The sequence below is a fragment of the Sitophilus oryzae genome, unplaced genomic scaffold, assembly GCF_002938485.1.
Source record: "Sitophilus oryzae breed Bouriz unplaced genomic scaffold, Soryzae_2.0 scaffold_1498_pilon_pilon, whole genome shotgun sequence".
NCBI lineage: Eukaryota > Metazoa > Arthropoda > Insecta > Coleoptera > Curculionidae > Sitophilus > Sitophilus oryzae.
The window spans coordinates 2,071,081-2,089,913 of record NW_022146167.1 but is presented as its reverse complement, the minus strand read 5'-3'; the positions used below and the strand labels follow the sequence as shown (position 1 = coordinate 2,089,913).

At 32.0% G+C, this 18,833-nt stretch overlaps 2 protein-coding genes across 2 annotated transcripts in view; one reads left to right on the top strand and one right to left on the bottom strand.

Moving 5' to 3' along the window:
• Nucleotides 1–18,833, bottom strand: part of LOC115877727 (dynein heavy chain 2, axonemal) — a 129,843-nt gene that overhangs the window by 95,301 nt on the left and 15,709 nt on the right. Inside the window, exons 13-20 of the mRNA XM_030894014.1 lie at nt 18,183–18,483; nt 16,286–16,525; nt 14,505–14,675; nt 10,707–10,902; nt 4,786–4,870; nt 4,460–4,723; nt 3,020–3,266; nt 180–264 (exon numbers count right to left, since the gene is read on the bottom strand). Coding sequence (XP_030749874.1) covers nt 180–264; nt 3,020–3,266; nt 4,460–4,723; nt 4,786–4,870; nt 10,707–10,902; nt 14,505–14,675; nt 16,286–16,525; nt 18,183–18,483 — 1,589 coding nt within the window. The remainder of the gene's footprint in view (nt 1–179; nt 265–3,019; nt 3,267–4,459; nt 4,724–4,785; nt 4,871–10,706; nt 10,903–14,504; nt 14,676–16,285; nt 16,526–18,182; nt 18,484–18,833) is intronic.
• LOC115877730 lies at nt 8,620–10,150 on the top strand. The gene is made up of 4 exons (XM_030894018.1): nt 8,620–8,755; nt 8,847–9,070; nt 9,128–9,839; nt 9,904–10,150. Exons 3-4 carry the CDS (start codon nt 9,451–9,453, stop codon nt 10,121–10,123), a joined length of 609 nt encoding a protein of 202 aa, XP_030749878.1. The 5' UTR covers nt 8,620–8,755; nt 8,847–9,070; nt 9,128–9,450; the 3' UTR covers nt 10,124–10,150.

Here is an 18,833-nt window from a genome sequence, read left to right as displayed (position 1 = left end):
CGACGGTGCCATTTAAAATTCAAAAGTTGTAGTTATTTCCATTTTTATCTGAAAAAATTAGAAAATTATAGGGGTGGGTCACTTTTATTACCACTGTTTATGTGTTTTATTTGTAATAAGTTTCGTAAATTTCGAATTATTTGAGAATTAAGTTCTAGAACACACTGTATATTTTATACCTTTAGTCATAAATTCGTCAAGCAGCAATCTGGCATTGTTCCTTGAAAACTCCGACTTTTCCAAAAGTCCAGTTTTAAACCGTTCCTATGGAAGACAGGGAAATAAAGGATTGGATAAATTAAGGAATCATGCAGGTATCTTATAAATAGGATTCAATGTAAGGTTTTAAAAAAAACATGTTTTTTGTGAAAAAAATTAGGTATATGGACAGATAACATAGAATATACTATTACATGTTACATATACATATATTACATGTGTTATAAATGTTAAACAGTCGCTACACTATCCCCGAAAAGTTTTACGAAATATTTCTGGAAATATTTCGTAAAACATTTCTGGAAATAGTACGATAAGTATAAGCCCGTGTTATAAAAATTAGTTCCCACGTTTCCTGAAATAGATCAACACCCGCCGTGATTGGTTGTTTGTTTTTATTGTTAATCTGGACTGTGAATGTCAATTTTGTGAAATAGCACAAGGCAATCAAGGTCAAACGTTGTGGTGGCTTCAGAAAAATAAGTAAACATGGAAAAACTGATATGAAAACAGTTACCGATGGTAAATTAAATTGGCTATTCCTCGAAGATTACACATGAATATTTAGTTTTAATAATTGTCTAATATTATTAATTACAATAAAGTAAAAAATACTAATGTTAAATACTACTGTTATATTAATCAATTAAGGCCGTAAACAAACATATCATATACAATTTTCTATACTAATTCATTATAATAAAATTAAATCATAAAAATATTGTAATTATATTCCTGCAGTTTAAGTAAAAAGTTTTTTTTCCTAAATATCTATTATACATATATAGTAAACGCCACGAATGTTTGGGAGTGATTCATCGGTCGCTACCATGTCACAAATTACCTATAACAGATGCGAAAGAAAGCGACTGCATAGGAAACCGCTCGGCAAACCCCACACGCCTATTGAGTGGTGTAAATACACCAGTCGTTTAGTCCGGAAACCTATGCTGTATCGTATTCGCTTGCCGTAATGACATAGTGCGTGGTTATATGTTTCTTTTTAAAAACGGGTGTAGGATTTTTGTTGAACTTTTGAACTGTTATTTCTAAGTTTTGGTAATTTGTATATCTTATTTAAAATGGGATAAAATGTGTTTATTTATAAGGAAAAAAAAGATATTTATAGTATAAAAAATTAATTTATTTAACAAAATTTAATTAAAAATGTGACAAAATTGTACCTTTCTATTGGTTCTATCGGACTTTTTTCGACTATATAAATCTTTATTTGTAAACTTTAATACATCAAATATTTTCAATCCAATAAATCATTTAATGATGTAAATAAGAGGAAATTTCTCACATAGGTGGTCAAATTCTATAGTTTTCATTATATCAAACAGCCTCTGAGAAATGTTTTCAACTCAAAATGCCTTTAATTATGTTTGACTATGTGATATTTGTCTAAAATTTGCAAAAGAATCCGAATCTCTGGATAACTCGAAATTATTTACCCATTTAAAAGCCTTTGATCATGAAAGTGGAAAAATTTGTTCATTTTATTTACTGGAAATGGAAGAATTATTTGTATTAAATTTTGATGAGTTTTGCACTGAAGAAAACATTCAGAGGCTGTTTGATATAATGAAAACTATAGAATTTGACCACCCATGTGAGAAATTTCCTCTTATTTACATCATTAAATTATTTGTTAGATTGAAAATATTTTATGCATTAAAGTTTACAAAAAATAAAGATTTATATAGTCGAAAAAAGTCCGATAGGACCAATAGAAAAGTAACTATTTTGTCACATCTTTAATTAAATTTTGTTAAATAAATTAATTTTTTATACTATAAATATCTTTTTTTTTCCTAATCTCCTACGAACTGATATAATATGACGAGCAATCTATTAAATTACTGTGAGATTATATGCCTCGATAACATAATGGTGCAGATTATTTTCACCCAAACAAATAATAACCTAAACTATACATTGATGAGTATTGTCTATGAACTCTTTCTGAAGGTCACAGAAACCTGAACGCGTAATTCGGTGTTCTTTCGCATCTGTTGTAGTTAATTTGTGACCATGTGAACTAATCTGTTCAAGGTCATATAAAACTTAATTCCAGTGCCGTGGTGTTTCAAGTCATATAATAATCAATATAGAATCTGTTGTTTATGTTTTTGTGCATGAAATTTTAAATTTATTATTATTGATGAATATTAGAAAAATATTTATTAGTAACAAATTACTTTAAAAAGGATTCCAGCAAAAGTCTTGTCAAAACATATATTTGGTTATAAATATAAACTGGAATGCCCCATTGGCCGCACTGCAAGCACACCAAACATTTTAGAATAAGTAAGAGGAGCGCAGGCAGATGATTAGACCGGGCCTTTAAAAACCTACGTCTGGGGTAAAAATTTACGTTTTTAATGTAAAAATGATAGTGCGCGTGTCGATTCTAACTTCATCAAGCGATGAATCACTCCCAAACATTCGTGGCGTTTACTATAATAAACGCGTGTTCAAATATTAATTTTGTGGAATATATACCAATATAATATAAAACGATATGTAATTAACGAAATATCATCGTAACAACAGCTATTTTAGAAACATCTAGGTTTACTTATTTCACTGAGATTTATAAAAAAAACCTTTGCCTCGGATACAGATACCGCCACGTTTTGGAAATAGCTCAAAACAAAACAAAATTGAACCTAAATAAATGTTTTTTGAAGCTCATTCAAGCTGATAGACGAAAGACAATGACAGACAACTCGCCACTTTAGTGCTTTAGTTAAGTTGCGGCTTTTCCCGATTTTAAGTTGTCTTTGACCAGTACCATGGAATATTCCAGCATCTGTTCTGCGGTCTCCAGGTTCTCCAAGTACGTGGCCCATTCTCTGGCCAAATGCTTGTGTCTGATTCTCATCGGTGGAGGAATAGGAACCGTGTATTTGTCCAGGGTGTATATTTGGTCGGTAATTTGAGGAAACTGCTCCTCCTGGATGGGAATGTCGTTCTTCAGTTGGGCATGAAGAACGATTGACTGCTGCATATGTTCCAGGGTTTGTGGTTCTTTGGAAATTCTGTGGAAAAATATATATAAAAAAGATGATAGACCAAAAATGGTGAAAATACCAACGAAGTATAATTTAATTAAAATTAAATGTAATGTATTAATAGCTTTTTTATATTTAATGCGTAAATTGTTTTTTAAATGCTGCAAAATAAAAACACTAAATCACCACAATACACCAAAACACTTTTACTTTTACACTGGACGCGCGTTTCGCTAACCATATTTGCATCATCAGCAGATGATTATAAACTAAAGTACAATCTACAAGTTGAGCGTTTATATACTCGCCCAGTGGGCACCGAGTGGGCGTGGCAAACTCTAGCCAACTGAGTCAGAGCCCACTGAGCGTAACAGTTACATTTATTAATTCTGATGCTTTCATATGCATCTAATTGCCTGTAATTTGAGACTTGTTTAATTAACTTTAAATTATTAAGATCTATACAATGTTTTTTATCAACAATATGTTCAGCAACGCAAGATTTATCCGGTCTACCATATCTTATCTGAGCTAAATGTTCTTTAAATCGAGTTAATATTGATCTTCTAGTTTGCCCAACATATTTCTGATTACAATCTTTACAAGAAATTTCATAAATACCCGACCTTTCCAGTGGAGGTGTTTTATCATTTGGATTACTTAATAATTGTTGTAATTTATTATTAGCACTATACACAAGTTTATAATTGACATTCTTAAAAATTCCTTTTAGACCACAGGATAACTCTCTATCAAACGGTATCGAAAAATATTTAAAATATTTAATCATCTGCTGATGATGCTAACATGGCCGGCGACGAGCCGTCGATCCAAAACCGAAAGTTCAAAATTTCTAATTATATTCTGATTATGATATTGTCGCGCCATCTAGTATTCTATTTGTGCAATTTTAGCTCTTTCATTTCGAGTATTTTTCTGTTGCGTAGCTAGATATTCTGTGCTAAAAGGTAAACAGCAAAATTAAATAAGGATTAAGATTTTGAGCAGTAAATTTGACATATTAATAAAATTTGACAAATTTACTACATCACAAAAGTCCGCTATATTAGTCTACATTTTAAATTGCTGCTACATTATTAATAATTATATACAGGGTCGCTTTTATGTATGGAAATGGTCGATTATTAACAATTGAATACGTCAATCAATCCTAATTCATGTCATATACTAACGTAAAAAATATAGATATAAAATCTTACTCTTTAATATTCTTGTCCATATATTCATAAATATCATTCAGCTTCCTCTCAGTTATATTGTACAGTAACAGACACAATTTCTCCTGCCACTCCAAACAGTGTTCAATGATAGCCTTTTTCAAGTTGGCACAATTTATTTGCAAAAAGTACACTTCAGATACAGTTTCCTGTATTTGAACGTTGTTGGCAAGTTCAGTGTAGCGGCCGATGTTGGCGTCGAAAAGGGCAGCGCTAGGGTCCTCCTCTTCGTAACGCCGAATGAATCTATTAAAGAAATAATCGTTTTTGTTGTAATTACGATTTTAAAGAAATTATGTAAAATTTACTTGTCTTTGTCCACTTCCCACAAGTCCCGGAATGGTTCCCAAACTTTTATATATTCTTTAATTTTTTCTACGACGTATCGTACCTCTAGACAAAAAATAAACTTATTAGAATAATCTGTGTTCTTTGTCTCCAAGTGTTGAGAAATATGCACAAGCTTTCCTTGTGCATATTTCTCAACAATAGTTTTTTTTAAACAAAATAAGTGTTTTTTTATGGTTTAAAAGAGTTTTTATCGTTTTAAACATTGTCGTTACTTTTTAGAAAATAAAAAACTAATTGCACATTCTCACAGCCATTTTATTAGGGTTATCTGACAGTATTTTTAGATTTTCAAATTAGCTGCGAATTTTTCAGAGGCCAACTTATTTTTTTTAAATACGGATCTGCGTTTTTTATTTCAGCTTTTGAAAGAACTCGGTCTCCTGAGTACAATGATATGCCACACTTTATATTTTTTTTTGTTTTGGGTACTTTAACAACAACAAAACTATTTAATTATTATTTAAAATAATTTCAAGTCCGACTCTGTCTTTTAAATTATTTAATCTGATTATATCGATCGTAAAAATAATGATCAGCGCTAATTAACATTGAATAAGGAAAATCGGGCCAATTGGAATACTCAAATAAATAATATCCAGGTCGGCAATTTAAAGATATTATTTTTAACTTTTTTTATTGTCAATTTGAAATTTAGTTAAAAAAATTAAATTAAGTTATTATAAATAAATCAACTTCTACAAACTAGTTTCTAATGCTCTACATGTTCGAAAGGGTTACCACCCTCCCTATTGCACAAATTTATTTTTCGTTCAATTGTATTTATAGCTCTTTGAACTTTCTTCTCATACTTTGGAATGCATTTTGTGCTCTTTATTGTAAATCTTGAGATGTATTGATTTCCCTTTTACAAAAAGGCTGGCCATTATACTGGCCTACCATTTCGAATCCATCTTCCGGGGAAATGATTTGATTGTTAATATTATTTTTTATTATCTTATTGCATTTGATTTTCCGTATTCAATGTTTTACGCCACGTAATTGTTAAGTGTGAAAGATTTTGAATATTGTAACGATAAATAGATTAAATATTAAAAAAAAACAGAGCCGGACTTGAAATTAGTTTAAATAGGTTGTGTTTAAATGTCCGAAATAAAAAAAAATAAATGTGGCATATTACTGTGGCATAGGAGACCGCGTTCTTTCAAAACTTGAAATGCAGGTCCGTATTTAAAAAACTTAAGTTGGCCTCTGTATCTCACAAATTATCAGCTAATTTGAAAATCTAAAAATACTATCAGATAGTCCTAATAAAGTTGCTATGAGAATGTGCAATTAGCTTTTTGATTTTCTAAAAAGTAACGACAGGAAAAAATAACGCTGTACTTAAACTGCCGTTAAACGGTAGCCTACTAAAATGCCGTTAATAGATATGACGTCGTTGATGTGACGCACTTGACGGCTTTTTAATGCTTTGGTTAAAATGCCGTCGAACGGTCGCGTACTAAAATGCCGTTAATCAATTTGTGTTCCGTTCATAGATAAATGAAACAAGTTTAGATTGGAATGTGCCCATAAGGACAATGTAAACACTATTTGGCGCTATTCTTGCAACGGTCGCGACCCAAAACTTTTGAAAATTTCGGAGAGGTTCGGCTTTTTCCGGAATTATATCGCCAAATATTGTTTATTTTCGTTTAATTTTATAAATAAAATACAGTGTGTTGCATACAAAAAACTTTATTTTATATAAGGACGCATGTATGAAATACCTATGAAACATTGGAAACCGACGTTATGCCACGATCCACGATGGTTTTTGCAGTTCACAGTTCACAGCACAGCTTTTTAAGTTTTTAATGCCACTTTTTCACAATTATCACCGGTTGGAGTAAATAAAACTTGAATTAAACTCACAAGATAGCAATAATTACTTTAAAAATGGACGCTATAAACACTTTTCGGAATTTCTTTAATGAGAGCGGTTTAGATTTTGAAAGATTATTATGATTTTTGAAGATTCTGACTTTGACAAGAGAAAATTATTTCTGTTTTTGTTTGCCGTTGTTCTTAGCGACCGCTATAGCAGCGCCAGATCGCGTATAACGGTCGCGACCCAAAATAATTTCGCGACCTAAAATTTTTACGGGCTTTCTAGAGGTGGGCCAGTCTGCGATTTTTGTGGAGCTGCTACGCTCTGCGACTGCTCCAATAAAAGCACTGTGACAAGTAGCAGCGATTTTTCGGAGCAATTAACCTATAAATTAAAAATGTAGTTTTATAGGTTAATTGCTCCGAAAAATCGCACTCGGTGTTCGGCACCGTTCGTTGCATTTACTAAAAAGTACAGGACTATAGGTGTGATTATGATAGGCAACATCATCGTCTAGTTTTTATTTATTTATCATATGATCGAAAAAACGGCGTCAGCGATAGCTATGAAATGAAGATTGCTGGCATTTTATATGTAAAATTTATGGGGAATGTTATCGATTGTCATTTCCAAGCCAACTGGACGCCGTTTTTTATTTCGATCAGTAGTGGCGATTTTAACGTCTGTGCAATCGGGGGTAAGTCACCGACGGGCCCCAAGCCTCAGGCCCTTGCGAACAAGATTCGAGCTTTCTCGAACTACGGGCCTCAGACTCTGGAGTATCGCGGCTGTACGGTACTATACCGATGTCTTAGTTTGATGGATGTTGCTATATTTTTTTAGTCTATTCAGAAGAATTTGAGTGTTTCTAAGTACCAAGCACTTTGCTATAAATATCTTAAAGAGTCTGTTCATTTTCACAGAGTGGTGGCCCATGGTAAAACTTAATGTTATATTCAATTCAAAGTCGAAACTGTCAAAAAATCTTTATTAGTGACCTGTTTCGGCTATTTAGCCATCATCAGACCATAAAAATAGCAGCACTTTTCCGGGTTTGTTTATAACCATGGCTTGTTGTGTCGCTAATAAAACTTATATGAATGTATAAGATCAAATAAAAGATTTAGGATATACAACAAAACACAGATACAAAATTAACTAACAAATAAACATACTAACAAGTTAAAATTACCTTTGTCAAAAACATCTGTTTGTGATTAATATATAATACATAAATATCTTATTTAGATTCATGAAAAGAAAAAGCGAACGTTGCTACGTTTCCCGTTCCCAAACTCCCAACCGCTCCAGTACACAGAATATTAATATACTATGCTACAGTCGACTGCGACCTGCGACGACTGTGACTGGAACAGTCTGACGGGCGACGGGGCTAGGAGCATTTTCAGAATTACACTATTGCCTGCTATTGCTCCTATTGCTACTCACGAGCGCAGATGTCCTAAACTTGTAAACTGCTCCGAAATGTCACTGCGATTTTCTTGGAACTGGAGCAGTCACATACTGCGACGTTGGTGGAGCTGTGACAAAGTAGCGGACTGCGATTTCACAACCCACCTCTAGGGCTTTCCAATACTGCATAGCACGTATTTTATCTTTTTTATAATTTAGCAAATAAGAAATAAGAAATTAAGGAATAGATATTATCGGTTCAGGATCCGCCCTAAGTGTTTCAGTTAGTTGTCTGATTGTTAATTTATCTATAAACATTTTAGGTTAGTTAGGTACCTAATTATTTTTCATGACTGAAATTAGCATGCTAAAAATTGGGGATAGGTTCAGCTCATTCGCTGACGCAAAGAAAGCGATTCAGGAACTTGGTGAAAATACGTACACAACATTTTGGAAACGAGATGCCCGTACGATTGCAAGCAGTAAAATTGTGAGACCAATAGAAGCTCTTTGATTTATTATCAACTTCTATATGGATGTAATCCCGGTGGAAAAAGAAAATTCGACAGTCTTGGACATTTAAAGAATATTGCCCAGTACATGTAAGATTCAAAGCATCGTCTGATGGAAAAGCACTCGAGGTAACATCGGTTCAAATGAAGCACAATCATGTCACTTCGAAGGTAAGTTTACAGATTAGTTGACATAGTTGACAGTATGCTTTTAGAATTCTTGCTTGAACAGTATTTTATTCATAAAAGATATATTTTGTAGGTTCTATACATGCACATAACCCTAGCCAAAGAAAACTTTCCAGTAACATGAAGGAAAGCGTCAAGGATTATTTGAATATGCCAATAGAAAAATGATACAGCAAAAAGTTCAAGAAAGTACTGGTAAAATTGTTACTTTACAAGATTTAACAAATATGAAGATATCCAATCAATCAAGAAAAGAAAACTTAGATGGCTGCTTAAATATACTTAAAGCTAAATGCGGTAAACTAAAATATTCTATTATCGTCTTATTAGTCCCAATAACTACTCTGTTTTCAGGTGCCAATGTAGCTGTTTTGCGAAACGAAGACAATAATTTCAGAGGACTTTTCATTCAAAGTCCAACCATGAAAAGTACAATGAAGGCTTTTCCAGAATTTCTTGCAGTAGATGCTACATATAAATTATGATGATGCAGTTGTATTTGAAAGTAAAAATCAGTCTTCTGTGGAACACTCTGAGGTTTGTGACGAGACGGACCTTCAAGACAGAAACAATATGAGTGAAGCGCTCATATTAGGTAATAGAAATACATCAACTCTTGGTCAGTCACCTGTGGAAGCACCTGAGTTTTTTGTAACGAGCTGGTTATAGAGGAGGAAATGACACGAGATGAAGCGCATCAACTTTCCTATATTAGTGATTCAGTTTTAAATGAAGTCAACAAGCAGTCCCATCAAATAGTTGAAGTCAATGATTTCGCTTTGACAACAATTAAGATGCCTGTTTCAATAAAAAAACGAAGACGTCCAAAAGAACAGGACTTAACAGTCATAAGACTACCAAAGAAAAAGAAAAGATGTACTGTAGCATTTGCTAAACAATCCTATCATGAAAAACAAAATGTAATCCTGAATTGTTTCGTTAAGGATCGTAACATCGTTAGAGATATCACAAATGGGAAATTTCTTGAAACTGTAAACCTTAAAATGCTTTCCGAAGAAATATCACATGCCGTTCTTGATGAGGCTGTTGATATCCACATGATAAAGTAAGTCTAGCGATACCTAATAATTACCAAATTAATAACTAATAATGTAAATTACGATTTTTAGAAGTTTTTGCACCGAGAAAGCCTTTGAAAAAATAACCAATCTAGTTGAGCAGAAACGACTTCAACAAAGTTGGTTTTGTTCTGTGTGCAGTGAAGACACGCAGAAAAATCATATGTCACTTTGTTGCAGTAGATGCCTTCTATGGAGACATATCCGTTGTGCAGGATTGACTAAGCGACCTAAATCAAAACTGTGGTTTTGCAGAGAATGCTATCTGTAGCATTATTATTTTTAAGTTGACGTAGTATTATTTTTAATTTGCAATAAAAACCTGAAAATCAATGCCATATATTACATTTTATCGCAAATACATTTTCAAACCTACAACGGCAACATATACGTCTACCTACATACACACCGTTCCAAGTTAATTTTATTCAGAATAAGCCATGACGGATTTTGGACAACATTACATTACAAATTATTAAGTATTAATCAGTAGCCTACTCTGCATTAACGATTAACGGCATTTTAGTACGCGACGGCATTTTAACCAAAGCATTAAAAAGCCGTCAAGTGCGTCACATCAACGACGTCATACCTATTAACGGCATTTCAGTAGGCTACCGTTTAACGGCAGTTTAAGTACAGCCAAAAAATAAAAATGATTTTCCAAAAAAACTTAGCAGCCCTTGAAAATTTTAAAACTGTTTTGACGGCATCTTGGTGAACATCCTAAAGCACTACTTTGCCCCAATTTAACCATGTTCGTATCTATTACGGTTACCGAGATACCAATGCTCGTACACCGAATTTGTAGCACCCTGTATACATTGTCTTAATAAAAATCAACGGATAATTACCATTGTTCAGTTGCTGTTGCATATTTCTACATTCCGTGTCATTCGCTATCAAAGCGGAATAAGGCAGGAAACATCGCTCGTCTGTGACATGAAACTTATCGTTTAATTTCGGTAGATACTTGACAACTTCGACCAGTGTGTTTTGGAAATTAGCTATCACGTTGGCTACACTTATTAATGGCGGATTGAAATTGATCTGGAAATAAAAAAATAACCTTCAAGGAACTGCACTCTAGATTAAATAAACCAAATTGCTGTATATAGTCTATGTTATCTGGGGATTTTACGAAGGAATATATATGACAGCGGCAATAAATATTGTCTTGAATTCAAGTGACAGACTATACCTGTGCAGGGTGAGTCAACGATAGAGTAAAGTCCATTTTCTGATTTGTTTCGAGGTTTACAAAAAAATGTTAAATACAAAAGTTATAGGGAAGATTAAGATACATATTTTAAAATTATTACAGAGTATACAGGGTGCTTCAAAAAAGTATGGCGGATATAACATATGTTTTTTTAAAGGCAACACCCTGTTTTTTATTTTATTTTTAGATTCTGCGTAAAATTCTATAACTTTTTTATATACAATGTTATATACCTAAAATTAATAGTTTTTGTAATATTTAAATTTGTTTATACAAATGTTAAATTGCAGTGTGGTAAAAAATTGTCAGTGGTACCATTGTTTCTGAAGTTGGAATACCAAAATTTGGTATGAGAGTTCTATAGAGATTAAAAAGAAGATATATGTTAAGATATTTTAGTTAAATGCTACAGGGTGTTCAAAATATATTTATAAATTTCAACTGCTTAAAATTAAAAAAATCTAAAATTTTTTAAATGGTACACCCTATATATTTTGATTTTTTCTGATAAATTTTGCGAAGCTCTTCAACTTTTATTAAGTATGTCATATACCTATTTTTAATAATTTGCGATTTATTCCAAATTTTTTCTATTTTTACCCATATCTTTAATACAATTACGCTATAACATCATAGTTGCCATGACAAAAAATAATAATTATTATCAAAATTTCATATGTTTGTTAAGCAAGTTAAGAACAAAAGCTGAATGTTAGTTTAATTTGTTGTAATAAGTATAAATGGTAGAGGTAGAGGTAATAGTTTTAGATTTTCCTGAAAATGGATTAGTCAATGTGACTGATATACAGGAACAAGCCAAAATAAAGATATTTTTTGGTTCAGTACTATATATTATATAGTACTTTGCTAAGTACTATAAGAATATATGTAGATTATCTAGAAAACATTTTCATATTATATTATATTATAATATTGTGTATATTATTATATTATATTATATTATAACAGTGTGTAATGGGACGGTTTCGTGGAAGTAGTAATATTGGCTTTACGAAATGAATTATAAATCAGAATTACTACGAGAAAAAAAACTTTACTGTATGTCGGAGAAAATTTCAATATCAGTAGTCGAAAATTAGGTAATCTAGTTAGTATTACCCTAATCTGTGGCTATTCGGCCCGACGGAAAATCCAAATGTCATCTTTCATAATATAGAAATACACCAAGAAATCCACGATTACGATTTTAGTTTATTTGAGTAAAGTTAGTTAATTTTAACTAATAATAACTATTGTAACTAATTATTAAACTACTTTTTAAAAATAAGTAATAAATATGTTTGTTTTGTCAAGGTAACTATGATGTTATAGCGTAATTGTATTAAAAATTAGGGTAAAAATAGAAAAAATTGGAATAAATCGCAAATTATTAAAAATAGGTATGTGACATACTTAATAAAAGTTGAAGAGCTTTGCAAAATCTATCAGAAAAAATCAAAATATATAGGGTGTACCATTTAAAAAATTTAAGATTTTTTAATTTTAATTAGTTGCAATTTATAAATATATTTTGAACACCCTGTAGCATTTAACTAAAATATCTTAACATATGTATATCTTCTTTTTAATCTTTATAGAACTCTCATACCAAATTTCGGTATTCCAACTTCAGAAACAATGCATCGATTCCAACTTCAGAAACAATGCAACCGACAATTTTTTACCACAGTGCAATTTAACTTTTGTATAAACAAATTTAAATAGTACGAAAACTATTAATTTTAGGTATATAACATTATATATAAAAAAGTTATAGAATTTTTCGCAGAATCTAAAAATAAAATAAAAAACAGGATGTTGCATTTAAAAAAACATATGTTATATCCGCCACACATTTTTGAAGCACCCTGTATACTCTATAATAATTTTATAATGTGTATCTTAACCTTCCCTATAACTTTTGTAAATATTTAACATTTTTTTGTAAACCTCGAAATAAATGAGATAATGGACTTTATCGTTGACTCACCCTGTACAGGGTGGTCCGAACTGTTTTCCGGAAACTTCGGCAGCATATTCTGCAGATAAAAATAAGTAAAAAAGTTCGTGTAAATGTATGTCCTAAAATGCTTAGTTTCAGAAATACAGGATGTAGAAGTTTCATTTTTATTTCGATTTTTTTCAAATTACTTCTGAAGTAATTTCAATATCTGGATGAAAATTGGTGCTTGGGAGTTTTTTGACATGAGAAATTTGATTTTAATGTCATTATGACTCCTACTTGTAGAGGGCGCCACCTACATATTTTTTAACTGGTTTGAAGAGTAATAACTTTTCGTCCGTACCTGTATAAAATTACTAAGTAGAAAAATATACATTTACGACGTTTTTTACGTAGAAAAAGTCTCTAGGAAAAAATCACTACAAGTAATGATTCTCGAGATATTTGATATCAAAATTATCAATACCTGTCAACATTAACATAAATTAAACATTGACGTTGACTAAATAGTTATTAAACTGAGATCATGAATTTGAAAAGTTTTTGTGCCAAAAGATCAACAGAACTGTCTTATCATCATTTTTTCCAAGAAAAATTTATGATCAATTGAAAAAAAAAAGTTCCGAAATTTATCATTTCAGTAAAGTAACTATACCGGGTGCGTCTCAAAAGTGGCTCACCCCTATAACTTATTTATTTTTTTAGATAAAAAAACGAGATTTGGTACGTTAGTATATGACATAAGTTGGGATTGATTGACATATTCAACTGTTTTCGGTCCTGTTTCACCGGAAATGACTACAACTTTTGATTTATAAATGGCACCCTCGGTATTTTACTTTATTCAATAGAAAATAACACTCCGAATAGAATGACATATCATATGCCAACTTTTGGCATTTTCGCATATGGTTTATTTGAAATTATAACTTGCGGTTCGTAACGAAAATTTGACTGATATGTCATTCGATTCAGCTCGTCATTTTCAATCGAATAAAGTAAAAAATACCGAGGGTGCCATTTATAAATCAAAAGTTGCAGTCATTTCCGGCGAAACAGGAAGTGACCGAAAACAATTGAATACGTCAATCAATCCCAATTTATGTCATATATACTAATGTACCAAATCTCGTTTTTTTATCTGAAAAAATAAAAAGAGTCACTTTTTAGACGCACCCGGTATTATCTGGTGTTATCTGGTGTTAAAACTCTAAGCAATATAGTTTGCATAATATAATAATGTATGATTACCATTTTATACTAAATGATGCGAACATAATATTATTGGGCAATATTATTGCGCAAATATATTGACCGTCTGTGGACCCCTTAGTCGCGAAACGTCACCCAAAATATAATTGTTTCTGTTGAACCTTCCCAATACCCACAAATCTTTCTAAATACTAATTACTGAGAACAATACAATAATCACAATGAATTAGAAAAACTGGTACCAAAATTTCTTACCTTATTTCCTACCAAGTTAACTTCTATTTTCAACAATGGAATGGGATCCGTAGTACCATCTCCGTGTAGAGCTTCGTACACGGATAGGAGGGAGTTCTTACAACATATTTTCAAAGCTTCTTCCATCAGCTTGTCGAAATTTGTTATATATCGCACCCACTGGTGAGCCATCTTTAATTTTAGTAAAAACTCTTATTAGAAAAAAATCTTTAAATAGTTCTTAATTTTATCTTTTTATTCAAAATAAGAAAAGTACTAGAAAATACCCTAGGACCAGCGAAAATAACCTAGATCATATATACTTACGTGGATAAACCAACGCCATAAGTTTAGCATTAAAAAATATGTCTCCAACATCACGATATGTCATTTTCAAACCTTCTTTATTGCAATTATGAAACGTACAATAGGTTTGTCTTTTTCGAGGACCTTACTTTGCGCATGCGTATTAAAAGTTGCACGCATTTCCAAACTAATCACAATTTTATACTATTTAGATATTTTGTCATAATCCTATGTCATAATCTTATTTCCATTGTGTATCGACGCTAGTTTTTTGCGTTTTTTATTTTAAAAATTGTATTAATTACTCTTTTATCGACCGCTTTTATATAGCCAAGGATGCAAGTGTGTTTAGTGAGAAGTTAATAGAGAGTTTTTAGGTCACCTATTTGGTAAATGACGTAAAACGCTAAACGTTATACTCATCATGCGCGAAAAATAAACGACAACATTTGTTGGCCAGGTACTGTCATTTTAGATTTTGAACCGTTTATTTAACACGTCATCTATCAAACGTTAACGTTAAATTTTGCAAATGTCAAGATGTCAAGTGTCAACCATCAACTTGGACACTACATCTTGGCGTTGCCAATTTTTGTCACTCAAATATGTTGGTTATATCCTTGTTTATATATTAATCAAGGGTTATATTATTTTGATGGACAAAAAAAGACTACAAAAAAGTATCTATTTAGGAATTAATTTACGTATTATTTTTTACCCTTTTGTAGCAGTTTTCTTTTTTTTTTCTTCTTTGATTATAATCCAGATAAGTATTACTCTTGGCAACCGTGCTAAAATGTATCCCATAATAGCGTACCCTTTATTTGAACCTAAATAGCGGCAAACGCTATCCACTAATAGGGTAATCCCTTATTTTTGTATCAATGCGCATGCTCTAAATAACGGATAACGTATAAAGCTGATCGAATAAGGGGCTTAAAAAGTCTCTAATTTTAAGTTTGTGCAGTTATATTTCTATTTTTTTTCGTTGGACTTCCTAAATACTCGTAAAAGTGATTAGAAAGTGTTTGGTGTGTAGATGTTCTAATATAAAAGTCCCCGAATTATCTTTTCATAGGCAAGTAAAGTATCCAGTTGTTCTTTTATTTATATTAAACCACATGGATACTTTCTGGTTAGTTTCTAGAATATTGAGTTATTTTGTTTATATAATTTATTTTAGTTTAAGAATATTGATATTTGTACGGATTGGCTAAATGTATTTTTTATATAATTTAATTTTTTTCATAGTAAACATTCAATTTATTGTTCGAATAATATATGCATTTTACAAACTAAATTTTTAAAATTAATGTACCAAATTTGGCGCGTGGACGCTAGGCCCTCGACAAGGATAAATAGAGTAGAAGCACCGCGTGTGCAACAAAAAAAGAAGATAAATGGAAGTCGTTGATATATTTGCGACAGTTTCCATAGTGATTTACTTATCCACGTAAGTATATATGATCTAGAGAAAATAATTATTAAATACGTACTGTCCCTATGACGTGTTCAAATCCCTCAAACACCATCACTAAAAACTCTGTTATTTTATAGTAGTAGTCGATTAGAATTGTTATGGTGTTGTTCATGTACTTGCTCAGTTCGGAAACCAGATCTTCCAAGTTCATGGCCGAGTACTGGGTAAGATTTATTAGAGGCGTATCGCACAATTTTTCACAAATAGCCACGACTTGTAAGTTGCACTGTTTGTAATCGTCCACAAAGCTTTGTAGCTAAAAATAAAAAAAATGCAAAATTAATAGTAATTTTTTATACAAATTTCGACGACCGAAAAGATTAATTCACGAGCGATGAAATCGCTCGTGAATTAATTTCGGGAGACGATAATGCAATTTTATCGTTGTGTATAAAACAATATCTTTTTCCATACCGAGTTACGTTTTACAAAATATTCAGAAATTATTATTTCAATGAATTTAATACGAGTAGAAAAAATATTGTGCTGGGTTGGCGTTGGTTTCTATGTAATTTGACAAATAAATAAAGCTGTCTCTTTAGTTGTCAGTTTTGAGTCAATATTTTCTAATTCTCTTTCGTGTCGATTGCTGATTGAATTGAAGCCAGAAATGGCTCAAAACGAAATAAGTAAATTACCAACAGCAACAGATAGTCAGGCTGAGGCGACAAACGCCATATCCAAACTACTTCCATTTAAAGCCCGAATAACTTATGAAAAGGAATACAAACATTTTCAAAAATGGAAGCAATTAAAAAACGTGCGAGAAGAAATAAAGTTTTTAACCCCCCTACCCTATTAGAAGAATCCAAAAAGTTATGAAAATATGTAAAACTTGGAAAATAAGTTCGTCATAATAATGCTTTTATTTATTCACTATTCTAATAAACAATATGCATTCCTTCGGAAACTCTCTATTTATTTATCTAGTAATGCCAAAACACTCTATTTGAAAGTCGATTAGAGAAAACAGTATGATTCATTGGCAAGCGATGTAAATATTTGTGATCAGGTAAAATTGTGATGTAAGAGGAGGCTTAGCTTGCCGGCGGCGGGTCAGTAGTTGATAGGCCGGCCGGCTGTAGTGTTGTTTTGTCACAGAGCTGACATTTGGAAGTAGCGAGTCTTTTGACTATGGAAGTAGAAAACATCTTGTGACGTCGTTCCTTCGAGGATGGTCTTGAGAGTTTGGGGTCTCTCTTGCTTCTCGATTGACACCGCTGGGGCGTTGGTGGGGACCCCAATTAGCCTCATCGATTGGGATGCGAATCTGTTTAGCGGCAGATTTGCGTCCGGGGGAAGCCCCTATACTATTTCAGGTAACACTAGCTAGTTGTTGAAGATTATTAACCAATAGATCCGAATAATATTTGAATTAGATGGAAGATATGGAATGGGATATATTGAATATAATGTCAGTGATATCAGTGGCTAGGGGGCGGAGTACCCCCGGGTGAGTCTTACTACTTAACTATCAATTTTATCCAGCTCAGTAAATCTTTGTTTTGTTATTTTCATGTACAATGAGAGAGTGCTTGCCAATGACCAACTAAATGGATATTTGAGGTGAATTTGCATTGTGAGACCCGGTTGAGTAAGCCCCAAAAATAGGGATTTTACAAATAAGATTATAGATAAACATAATCAAAGGGTTTATATTGGTGATAAGTATACAGGGTGGTTCATTATTTTGTGGCAAAATTTAACAATTCACAAAAAATACTTTAAAAAAAGTAAATACAGTTTTACAGTTTAGTTGTTCCAGTAGCGTATCTATATTTTTAATTTTATTAGATCAGATTTTTTTCAATCAACTTTAATTATTCTTAACCATTTATTGACTCAACGTAAAGCAAAACTTGAGTCACCAGGCTCTTAATATACTCCTAGAATATACCTTAGAATTAACTCACCTCAGCAGTGGTATTGCTACACTCAGCAATGTACTCATCGCCAATCTCCGTGCCCCAAGTGAGCTTGCTGAGTCCAGGAGATATCTTCTTCTCCACGTTGGAAATCAAAGGTTTAAACAGCAACCTTTCCTCGTCAGATAGAGACGAAATGATCTTGTTGTAGTCCAGTACCACGTTTAGGACGCATTCATAGACGAATTTTATATTATCGGCCTTGGTATAGACTGATTTCACGTAGGTTGGAATCTCGTAGCCCAGGGTATCCCAGCACTTTGCTTCGTTGAATATTTTTAATATGGACCTGTCAAAAAATATATCTTTAAAATCAGATTTAATGAAATGATACCGGTTTTTTTCATAAGTGTCTCAGTCCCATAACTTTTTTATTTTTTCAGATAAAAAAACGAAATTTGGTATGGTAGCATATGATATAAATTAGAAACGATTGACGTATTCAATTGTTTTTGGTCACTTCCTGTTTCACCGGAAATGACTACAACTTTTGATTTTTAAATGGTACCCTCCATATTTTTCTTCTTTATTTGATAGAAAATGACATTTCGAATAGAATGACATATAATAAGTCAACTTTTGACAGTTTAAAAAACAGACTTAAAGAAATAGTATTTTAAATTTCAATCATCGTTAAAA